The sequence below is a fragment of the Camellia sinensis genome, chromosome 11 (assembly GCF_055761805.1).
Source record: "Camellia sinensis isolate YWXY chromosome 11, ASM5576180v1, whole genome shotgun sequence".
In the NCBI taxonomy this organism is placed as follows: Eukaryota; Viridiplantae; Streptophyta; class Magnoliopsida; order Ericales; family Theaceae; genus Camellia; species Camellia sinensis.
Window position 1 is genome coordinate 34,348,141 of NC_138971.1, and position 12,175 is coordinate 34,360,315.

A 12,175-nucleotide genomic window follows, 5' to 3' on the forward strand; every position below is an offset into this window, starting at 1 on the left:
GCTTGGGAGGTACATTTCTTCTCCACTTTTTCATTCCTGTCTCGTACTTTCTGTACTCTGTACACTGCACACACTGCGGTCTGCTTTACACTCACTGTATACTATACACACGGCACACACATACATTCTGCTTTACACTGACTGTACACTGCTCACACTGTACACTGTACACAATACACTGCACAACACACGGCTCTGCCATTTCTGCTTTATTCTGCTTTACCCGATAGTCATACTGACATCTGTTTTGCAGTTGTGGGTTTACGCCTACTTTCCTAGGCTTGCACCTGTACCAGTTGCGGAGCCTCCTCCGGCCGTCCCGTTCTCGAGTCGCTTTGACGGGAGATGCACCCGGCGACCACGGGAGACGTTCGGCTTCTTCCGCCGATATTTCGACACCATCACCCCGGCCGAGGTATGCTTTACTTTCAGTTCATTTAGCTTCGCTTTCCCACTGCATGTTTCAATAACAGTAGATAACAAACTGTCTGTCACTTTCAGATCACATGGCGGCCATGGGCCTCCTTGCCGTCGGCGATGCGGGGTCGGTTCCCTGGTGCTGAGGAGACCTCGCGTTTCCGGATCTTGCTAGAGGGTCCGGTCTGTCGGGCTTGGTACCTGGGGGAGCGTTTTCTACGCCAGACCCGCGGGTTACCTGAGCAGATAGTCCCGGCTCACCCTCCTGCAGAGATGAGGGAGACCGAGGGGCTGACCCCTGAGCAGCTGGATGATTATTCCATCGGCTGGGAGGAGGCCGGCTTCCGAGGCATCGGCGACTATCAGGAGTACGTGCGGACGTACCTGATGCGTCCCTTGAGCGGTCGTCAGGCGGAGGGGGCCAGGCCTGTGGCATCGGCAGCTGGGACCGGAGCGGGAGCAGGGGCTGGATCTTCGAGGAGGGCCCGGGTCCGTGGCAGGGGCGGAGTGCGGGGAGGACGAGGAGCTGGCTGGCCTGCCCTGCCTGCTGTACTGACTTTCCAGGGGCAGGGTGGGTCGACCTATCAGATCCCCTTCGCCCCTCCACCGGCTGGTCACGAGTTCATTGACATCCCCGACTTACCGCCGGTATGTATCACTGCACTTCGTACAGTTATTCAATTCAGTTTACTTGATATTCCACAGAATACTAATGCATCTGATACCTTTGCAGGCTTCTTCTGAGTACACCCGTCAGTCGTTGGCGATGAATGCCTCGATGATGGGGATGCTCCAGCGGACATTTGACCTCCTAGCCCTCTACAGCATATCGGTATGTCCTTCTGACACTGGCCTGAAACCATTCATACACTGATTCGCATAATCTGATGCACGGCACAACACCCGATACACTGATCTCACAGTATTTGAACACTGCATACACTGCATTCTGCACCGTACTCTGTACTGATAAACTGCTCACGGCGTTCGTACACTGTACTCACATTCTGCATTCTGCACTGTTAAACTGCTCACGGCATTCATACACTGTACTCACACACTGCATTCTGCACTGATAAACTGTCTACAGTATACTGATGCATTTCCTTTTCGTGTACTTTTCAGCCTCCTTTCCAGATTCCCATGGCAGGAGGTGCTCCAGCTAGACCTGCTGTCCCTGCTCGGGGGAGAGATGAGGAGGGCAGGATATTTCCCCGTACCAGGGGAGGGCGTACTCACGTCGGGAGTAGCTCGCGAGCTCCAGTCCCGGACGACGACGACGAGGAGTCAGAGGCGGAGGCAGGGTCATCGGAGGAGGAGACCGGAGGCGATTCTAGCTCGGGCTCTGACGACGACGCTGATGATGCCCCTGGACCTTCGTCCAGGAAGAGGACCAGGACGGACTGACGGCCCTTGGAGTGATCGACACAGATGTAGATTTTTGTTATCTTTTCTTCTTTCTTGTGCTTTTCTTTTTATTGGTAGATAGATTACCTTGTACTGCCGCAGGCAGATTTTATTTTCAAAACTTGTACATTTGAAAAGACAATGAAATGAAACGGACTTTTTATCTGAAAAAGTGTTTACATTTACACATTTCATGCATTGCATCTCATCTCATCATGTTACACATCAATGTAAATGAAAGTGATTGGTTGTCTGAAAATTGAACACTTGCACTGTAATAATCAGATAACTAAAACAGCCAACAGCAAAATAACCCAAGCAACCCACTGCCTGATTCTGGACACACAGCCCTTGCTCTACTGGGGATTAATCTGCATACAGCCCATAACACAGCATTCGATTCATTCTGCACACGGCAATTCTCAAACAAACAGCCCAATCTGACAAGACGGCCTCAAAGGTGGAACCAGTTGAAGTTAAAACACGCTCGAATGTAGAGAATGGCACAGCATTCTTGAGCATAGATGATTTTTGAAATTGGATGAGGGTTTTTCAAACCGGGATATCGAGCCTACAACCGAACACAGCGGGGAGGACTCAAACAAAGAGGTACACGACCTAAACACAACGAGACACACTCGAAAAAGACCTAAAACAAAGGTGGAGATAAACAAAACCAAAGACACGACATACAGACGCGTAAACGAAGATGGGAGACCTCGGACCACGAGGAGCCAGTTCAATCTGGGTATTGTTTCCCACCCTTTCTCATTTGTGATCCTCACATCACTCGACTCTCAAGCTCGGATTTTCTCTCAAAACCCTTTTTTCCTCGCTTTTCTCTTAACTTACACCTCTCTATTCTTCAATCTCTCATTTTTCATCCCTCCCCGGGGTGATTGATGGATGAATAGGAAGTTGTGGGTTCATGCTCAACATCGTTAGCTCACAGCTATTTCCTCTGATGGGTAGAGCGCTCTTCTGGCAAGTACGTCGATGACGGGGGAAAGACAGAACGCCTGGCTCAACTGTGCCCCTAGTTCATCATTTTAACCATTTTTTGTTTTTGCTTTCTACTAAAACAGTTTTGATCAAAATGAGAGTCGGATTAACGTACTTGTTCGATTTTTGATTTGAAAAGCGTGCAAGTCAGGCTGCAAGCACTGAAAATTTTCCTTTTGGGGTCCAAGACAATGGTCCGATTTTGGAAAATGGAATAGTTTTCGAGAAAATAGTCAACCTCAGTAAAAATTTTCAAAAACTATTTTTCCAAACAGCTGATGCTGAACAAGCATGGAACTTACTCTTCGAGATGCGCAACCTCGGATCGGAGGCAATGGAAAATTGCCCCTGGTTTAAAGGGGGGTGGGAGGCAACAGAAAGTTGCCCCTAGTTTGGAAGGCGGCTTGCAGCGGCTCGTGGCAACGGAAAGTTGCCCCTTGTTTGGATGGTGCCGCAGCAGTCTGTAAACAGTCTTCGTTGGCGGTGGTCGAGCTTTTGAACACAGAGACGGCGAAGACGGTCACAACAAATATATGGACACAGTCGCCTTGGAAGCGTTGGCGACTAGACTTTGGGACGAAATCGAAACCATTGCATGGACTGAGACGCTATGAAAGCGTTGGGGGCTGGACTTCATGATGAAGTTGCCTACGTATCCCATACATGGGAATCAAGCCTTACGTAGTTCCGGTTAAGGTCCTCTCGGGTATTTTAACCTTCACTTTGTTTGGCTCTCACTTTTGCCAAGGCGCCCAATGCGGGTTTTCGACCTTGCGAGCTTCTTTTCATTTTCTATTTCTTTTCATTTCTTTTTCTTTTCTTCTTTTCTTTTGTCTTTTCTTTTCTTTTCTTTTTTTTTTCTTCTTTTGTCTCTTTTTTTGTATTTTTCTCTTGCTCTAACTTTTGCCTGGGTCGCCCTTCCGGGTTTTCGGCCCAGCGAGCCTCTCAAAGGGTAAAAGTGTAGCAAGTCCATGCCAAATGGTTATTCTGAATTGAAGCCTCTCTGTGTCTAGGAGAACGGCTATTGCACTGATTTGCAGAAGAATCCATCACGGTTGCTCCACGAGCTTCTTCCGACGAGATCTACTCCTTCTGATTCGGCTTTGGTGCCTCCTGCTCGAGGGCTGTTTCAAAACTGGCCACACGGGCCTTTCACGGCGTTTGTCCGTTGAACTTTCTGAACGTTCTGAACGGGTTCAAACTCGGAAAACAAATAGGTTGAATCTTGAGGCTGAGAGCGATCCTAGGCTGCGCAATCTCAAGAGCGATTCCACACAGGTCTTCGCAGGGCCGCGTAAAACATTTGTTTTTGAAAGCTTTTAAGAAAGCGACAAATCGCTCGCGCCGAAGATAGTGTGGAACCAATCTGGATCAGGCCAGGGTCCTTCTCAGTACTCATGCCGACAAGCATGGCTTCATTCATAAAAAGGCTTAGCACGCCTCTCTTTCTCTCAAAATGATCAAAATTTTGCAAAACCCGAGGAATTCCTTCCTCTTCGTTTTCATCACCGCAGTGTTCAAGAGGTTTGTTTTCTGAAAAACTTGGGTTAATGCAATGAGTTTGGCACACAGGAGAGCAGGCGAGATGTACTGTCAGCTCGATCAAGTTCTCCGGTCCTTATGTTGAAAGCAAGCATGAAGTTGAGATAGCAACAGCTGTTTCAATCGGCTCCGTTGGTGCAACTGGCCCCTCGGCAGAAACAGACTCAAGACAAAAACAGATAATTACAAAACAAGACGGTGTTCGGGACAACAACCCCTGAATCACCGGGTATTATACACAACGGGGACTGACTCGATACAACCAGACAGACCCTTAAGCACAAAAGGCTGACTCAAGACAAAGAGACAGACCCAAAACAAAAGACTGACTCGACATCCAAGCCAGGATTTACAAAACTTGGTTTCACCGATGCTCAAAAATGCGTGCCAGACGCTTCATCCAAAATACACCGAATGTTGCCCGCAGGCGATTCACTTTACATACTCGCAGTATCTGAGCCCTCGAAATCCAACAACTGAGTGGTGACGGGCTTGCCTGAGGTGGGCGGTAGGATAACCTTGTTATCAATCAAATCCTGCACTTCATGACGAAGGCGGGAACAACCATCGGTGCTGTGACCGGACTGTTGATGGTACGCGCAGTACAAAGTAGCATCATGAGTGGTGGGGAGATTCTTCGGGAGTGGCCGGGGCTCCAAAGGCTTAAGATGCCCATTCTTCGCCAATATTAGCAATGCCCTAGACAAATGCATGTGGAGGTCGTGAAAGACTCTGCGCCCTCGGGGCAGGTACTTTGCAGTTTGAGGATTCTTGCCAGATGCGCTGGCGAAAGGATCGGCTGGCGCTGCCTTGGCTTTTTGAACCTTTCCCGGTGCAGGGGTAGGAGCTACTGGAATTGTCTGGGCATGACGGGACCCATCCCGGTTTTCTGCCTGGCTTGAACTGCCTTTGATCGGAGTGGGGAAAGCATCATCCACAGCTTTGGTCACTATTGTAGACGTTTGTTGCTTGTTCATCCCTCTGACTTTCAGAGCCTCGACTGCCCACAGCAGTTGTTCAATAGGGTCGGCGTCTACCTTCGCCTTGTCTTTTCCTTTGGCCTCAGCCTGATCGAGGGTCTGGGTTGGTGCTGGCATGTCGTGGCTATGACCGGAAGCCACCTCTGGCTGGCTGAGCTCTATCACAATCCGCCCCAGTAGCGGGGGCTCCTGTGGTACAAAATTCCCGGCATACGGTGCCGCTGGCGGTGAAGCCGACATTCCATAGGCGAGGTCTGCCACAGACCTTTGGAGATCGCCTATCATCCCCATTAATTCGAAAGTGGTGGGCTCACGGGCCTGGTATAACTGGGGAGTCCAGACCGGGTGTACAACGGGCATCCTGGGCGGATATGACATACTGATGCTGGCCTCACTTTGCAGAGTGGTTCCCTGCTCCGATACAGCCGTCATAACCACAATCTCTTCTGAACTTGGCGCCGCCATAAATCCTGCCTCAGCAAGGGGGAGACACTGGTTATTCTGTATCAACTCTGCAACTCTCTGAACTGAAAGAAAAATAGACAGCATTTCAGCCCAAACTGACCAATCACGGGTGTAGCCAAACAACTGTACCCTACTACTGATCACTGTTCCCAGAAGTCACTGTTCCCGAAAACTGAACCAATACCCGCGGACAACTGATTCTCACAACTGATACTGATACTGGTGTCCCCAGGTTTGATACCCGAACTTGCAAACTGACATGTGCGTTCCTGTAGAGCAACACTCTAAAAGCACATAGCAAGTACAGAGAACAAAACATCCCTATGTTGGGGTAGGGTTTCCCTGTCCTATTTTGTCAGGAGCTAGGGTTTCACTATGCACACAGCGGTTTTCAAACAACCTAACATCGGGTAAGCAACCTGTCCTATTCTTGGGATGGTCACTATGGATCCGAACATGTACTAGGTCGAATGGTCAAAAGGGATGCCCCGGTAAACCGGGGTTTGTGCTCCCATGCTGTCAGAGCCCATAGCCGGTCAGCCTTATGGACATGCCTTGACAAGACAAGCCTCCGGCAAACCGTTCAGGAATGGCAGATGGCAAACACTGTGTTCCTAGGCGCACCAATGCACATGCAATGCAAAGAAACACATAAGCGAAATCAAAACAGGATATCATGAGTTCGAGTCAAGCTCTCTAAACTCCCCAGCAGAGTCGCCAGAAACTGTAGACGCGCCCGCGGAGGGACCTCGCTACTACAGTTCGGACTCGATTTGTGTCACGGTTCTTAATCTGAACCAAAGAGTCCAAATCTGGCAAATCGTTTTGAGAAACAGATTTTTGAAAAAGTAGTGTCAAACATGGACTGCTTTGCCAGATACAGAGTCGCCACCTAAATATTTTAAAATGGGAGAATTTAGGAAACCCTGACTCGGTGCCAAAGGCCACATGTCCGTCATTACCGGAGTTGTCTCGGCTCGGGAGCTTGGGTACGATCGGGGAAGGTCAGCTATGAGCACCCCCTTTCGCCCGGTCCGAAGACTGGCCTCTACTAACCGTGATATCCGTTTTTGAAAACTTTACGTGTTCTTATTCCATTTATTAGCCTAGAATTACTATGTTATGCGCACAGCAAACAAGTATAGACTAGATTGCCTAATTTGGAAATAAACATTGCATATCCGTCTGGTTTGAAAATGCTTTGGAATTTGCTACTCGCAAGTAGGCTAAAATACGGATTTCAACGAGTTTTTCCAACTCAAACAATCCAACCTCCACCCACAGGCATTCAAAACATTTTAACACATAAGCATCTAGCCACATGTTAAGCATGCTGTCATGTTAACATTCACACACATGCGAGATGCTAAAGCGGAAATACTTACATAGTACTCCGTGCCAAAACAAAGAACTTGTTAGCAAACATGCATGATCCAAGTCCATGTGAAGTGCCTAATGCATCGCATACAAAATGTCGCTAAGATAGGCTCGGCTAATCCTAGACATGTCATGTGAAAATGCACAATTATCACATATTCAATTTTTGATTTAAAGTACGAATGCAGTTAGCGTGATGTACCGAGCCTAATGCATGTAATACAAATGCATGGATGCACACATGCATAACATAAGGTATGCTAAATTAAACGTGCCCTAATACTAACCATTAAAGCGGGTAAGTAAAAGGGAAGAAAGAAGTGAGGTTGGAAGACATACACACCACCCACACACACTTATTACAGATTTGCCCTCGCTCGGAGGGACCAAATAAATATTACAAATTAATTAACTACGCAAGCTAATTAATATTACAAATTAACTAATTTAATTAACAAATTAAACAAATTAATTAAAGCAGGAAAACGCCTCGGGAAGCGTGCCACCATGCGCAAACTGCCTCTGTTTTCCTTCCCTTCCTCCTCTAGAGGTTGTCAAAACCTCAGGACTACATCCTTGGACAGAGGGGATCATCACCGGCTAGATGAAGTTTCCACCGGCAGTGTTGTATGGCCATCGGCACAAAGTTGAAGCTGTCGGCAGAGAAAATAGTGCCGGTCGGCACATTACACTGCCGGTCGGCAGAGTATTCCTGCAGAACCTGCAACTCACAGCAACAGAGGGCAAAACAAGGCATGGCAGCATATTTCAAGGCATGTATGCATCAACCATGTCTCTTATCATTGTGATGACTCAAAGGGACATGTGCCTCGATTCTCGGACCACCAATCACGCATTTCTATGCATGATGGCCCAAAGAACCAAGTATGCAACTTTGGTTTCAAATGCAATGCAAACCAATCGAACAAAACTCCCAATCCCTATCACCCAAGTCAAGGGACAAGGAATGCATGCAAGATGCAATGCAACCTAGGCATACAAGCTAGGAATGCAACATGGCATGGCAATTAACTTATGCAAGCATACAAGCATGCATATGGAAATACAAATGAGTGCAAAGATGGACTTAAACATGAATTAGGCGACTCTAAAATAGGCCTAAAACAGTAGCCATTGTGCTAAAAGGTGAGGGCTAAATGGCATGCACACACACATGCGCATAAGGACCAACACTTAAGCATGAATCAAACAACATTCAAGCACACTTGAAAGGAGGAAACATGGACAATTAGCATGCGACATGAGCCCTAAAATCATGTTATAAAATGATGTCAAATCAAGTTATAAATCAAGCCAAGCATGCACCAAATGGCCTAAGTGTTCAAAGTAAACCAAAGTGGCATTGAGCTACACTTAACAAGACCAAACAAGGCATGCATTAAGCGACCAAAAACAGGTTTATAGCACATTAAAACAAGGCTAAAGGACTCTTTAGATGGCATCTAAATGGCCCAAATACAAAGGCATACACCATGGCCAAAACATGGAGCATTGCAACACATGCTTTCAAAGCATTAAAGAGACATGCAAGGCAATCAAACAAGCATGGAAATGGGACTGAAATGGCATGTAGGATGATTCCAAATCATCAAAACAATGCAAAGATGGCATGCTACACATGCACATACTCAAGGCCAACAAGCCCAAATACAAAGGAGCTATATAATGCATGCAAAGATCAACCCAAACGACTATGGACAGAGCTAAAACATGTCAAAATAAGCACATAAACTTCACAAGTGCAAGCCTAAAACATGCTCCAACAAAGGCTAACAACCTAGAACATGTTAAGGCACAAATAAGGCATTACATGGCAACTATGCTAAACATGCATGGAGTTCCAAAACCAACTTGAAATCATGTTATATCATGGATATATAAGCATGGAAAACAAACCAAACATGCTCAACACACACTCAAGCATAGGCTTCCTTAGGAGGCCAAAATATGCCCTTTTCAAGGACAACAAGGAGAGGGGGTGGCCCTCTCCTTCTTGGGACTTCAAAGCATCATCTTCACCACTGAAATCCCTCAAGATTTCAGTGGTGAAGAGACCTCAACACCAAAATCCCGGAGCTAGCACAAAATGGTCCAAAAAGAGGCCTTTCAAGGCCTAAGGGTGGTCAACAACCCTCAAACAACAAAACACTCTTAATAAAAAATAAAGAGGGCTTAAAAATAGAACTTTTTTATGTTATACAATAATCACAAAAACAGCTCTAAGACTAGTAGAAAATTGATGCAAAAAAAGGGAAAAAAAGGACTAGGATCTCACCCTTGATGCCTTCTTCAACAAAGATGCTCCAATGGCCTCCTTGAGCTTGAATCCAAGACAAAAACTTCAAAACACACTCTTTAGAACCTCAGCTCCAAGAGGAAGGTGAAACACTAGGTGTTTGTGTGCAATAGTGAGACACAAAACACCTAGTGTGCAAAATGAGAGGAAAAGAGAGATAGGTTGTGTATGTCTAACCCTAACCCTAGAAAACCAGAGCTCTCCTCTGTATTTTCTCTCTCAAAAATGTCTAAAGGCTCCTCCTTTTTCCTTAGAGAGAGACCCTCTCTATATGCCTCTTGTAAAGCTTACAAGACAAGCTTTGCAAGAGGGAGATCCCTCCACACACGTGTATGGAGGGGAGCAAAAGCTATACAGCTGTCTGAAAATATCTGCAAAAGCAGATAAACAGCAATCGGCCGGCAAAAAATGCCATCTTGGCCAAACAAAGTGCCGACCGGCACAAAATAGTGCTGACCGGCAACAAAGAGTGCCGGCCGGCAAACTATATTGCCGGTGGCAGCAAAAACCAGCCGGTGGCATCTAGCCACTGCCGGTGATGGGTGGGGATGGTCTACAAGCCCTACCCTGCCTCTCAAAGGCAAGATGCAAGTGTTTGGTGCAAAACCAGACACTAAATGGTCAAGTTCGGGGATCCTGAGGCAAGGCGCGTGAGCCGAGACCTCCGGGAACTCCAAACGAACACAAACATGGAAGATCACCGTGTGTTCAAACAGTGACGTCCAAGTCTTGAGGACGGTCAAAAATGGGGTGTCTACACCTTCAAATCCAAGGACCACTGTTGTCTATCTATTCTTTTGGCAAAAACCACTGCTGAGATTAGCAGAGACCAATTCAGAAATTCAATCATTCATAATACAGATTGCTTGTGCAAGTTTGGGAGAACAAAAGGGGAAGAAGGGTCCAAAAGACAGAAGTATATGCCTCTTAATGATTCTGTTCACAATTTAAAACAGATCAGAGGTGTTGCTAGAGAACAGATTTTCTGTGATTGATGTTGATTTTGCTGGTTTTTGGATTGGATGCAGCTATCATTTTGGAGTGCTGCTTATGTCCGACCTGTGCGCAAATCAAATAGCTGGCCGTGGAGTATGGAGATTTCAATGAAGATTGGTTGATAGGTGCTGCGAGATGCTCTGCTTCTGCTTGGTTTTGAAGCTTTTTTGTTGCCACCTAGTTTGATGTGTTTTTGGTTTTCCAATGCTGCTTTTCTTGGTGTAGCAATGGTGGCTCTGTTGTTGCTGTTGTGCTTTTTTTGTTGTCTTGAATTTGTTTTTGCCTTTCTCTGTTCTGTTTGTTTTGTTTGTCGCCTTTGGTTGGATCCTCTCCAACCATTTTTGTTTTGGGTTGTGCTCGCAAATGGTTGGGTTCTCTTTTCTATGCCAACCTAGTTAGGATGGGAGGATTTAGCTTTGAAGCGTCCTGCACTTCCCTTTCCTTTATTGTTGTTGGGCCTTTGTCATATTATGTTCCTTTTGGTGATTATCAATAAAGATTTTTTGCCGATCAAAACAAAAAATCCAGCTTGATCCATTGTTTCATTGCAAATATTCTGACAAATCACATGACATCAAAATTTTGTTTAGATATTTAGGCATTAGTAGTCTCGCTATTACACCAAAAGGTACGTTCTCTCACTCTCTCTCTCTCTCTCTCTCTCTCTCTCTCTCTCTCTGCCTCTCTCTATTTCTTCTCTTCCATGGTTTCTTCTTACGATTTGAATTCGTTTCGTCTTCATTTCAATATTTGCTAGGGTTTGGGGCGATGCACTCATGTGCCCCTCGCGATTTCTGTTCTTCGCAATTTCTTCTTATGATCGATGCATTCAATTTCATTTGGAATTCTGTTCTTCGCGATTTCTTCAAAGGTACTCGATTTGTTCTCCTCGGTTTCATTTCATTTAGTTACAATTTCCAGTAGAGAATGGCTTTGTTCGCACTTTCAATTGAAGCCATATTTATATGCATTTTAACTTGTTGAGATTATGTTTCAATTCTTGATAATTTTGTTTTTCTATTGAGAATTCTGAGCAGCAATACCTTTTAAGCATATGCATAAATTGTTGAATATATAGGTCAATGGTTATATATTCATAATCTTTGCTTTATGTTAGTGGATGTTGTCAATGTGCTTTACACTAATTTATCTACTGCAGTTTTTTGATAAATGGGTTAGGATATTGCTCTTCTCATCCCCTGTGTTTTGTTTTATTATGTTTTGTTCAGGAGATTGCTCTTCTTAGTCAGTTTGAGCATGAGAACATAGTTCAATATTATGGCACAGGTAAGGTATTCTTACTTTCTATGTTATCTTGTGGTTGATGATCTCTCAGTTTTTTCTATCTGTCTATGGTTTTGAGGGTTGTGGAGTGTTCGAAATAGTTGAAGTGAAACATAAAAGAATTTATTATGACATTATTTAAACACCTAGTACAAATATGAAAAGATTTGTTTTTATGTTTCTTGTCTTTCATTTATCATGGAATCTATATGAAAAGATTCTGCATTGAAAGAAAAAATTGATAGGTGAGCTTAATGAAAGGTTTTTAGAGTATCTGAGCTTACACTCATGCTCATGCATCTATAATTGTAGAAATGCAGTTCAAATCGAAGCCATTGTGTGTACTCTGTTATGAATGTTAGCTATTTATTTTATAATGATTACATTT

The 12,175-nt window shown here is 45.3% G+C and overlaps 1 protein-coding gene across 10 annotated transcripts in view; it reads left to right on the forward strand.

The window, feature by feature from the left end:
• The window catches only part of LOC114288902 (uncharacterized), a 38,845-nt gene that overhangs the window by 11,392 nt on the left and 15,278 nt on the right, over positions 1–12,175 (forward strand). For 2 of the 10 annotated variants that reach the window (XR_014343727.1, XM_082893717.1), the window contains exons 2-4: positions 10,536–11,131; positions 11,261–11,374; positions 11,733–11,790. Coding sequence is in view for 7 of the 10 variants with exons in the window: in XM_082893717.1 (XP_082749843.1) it covers positions 11,782–11,790 (9 nt within the window). In the remaining 3 variants the exon portion in view is untranslated. Of the gene's footprint in view, positions 1–10,302; positions 11,132–11,153; positions 11,375–11,732; positions 11,796–12,175 lie in introns of those variants that run through there. The other 8 variants (XM_082893720.1, XM_082893714.1, XR_014343728.1 and 5 more) reach the window with 6 other exon arrangements.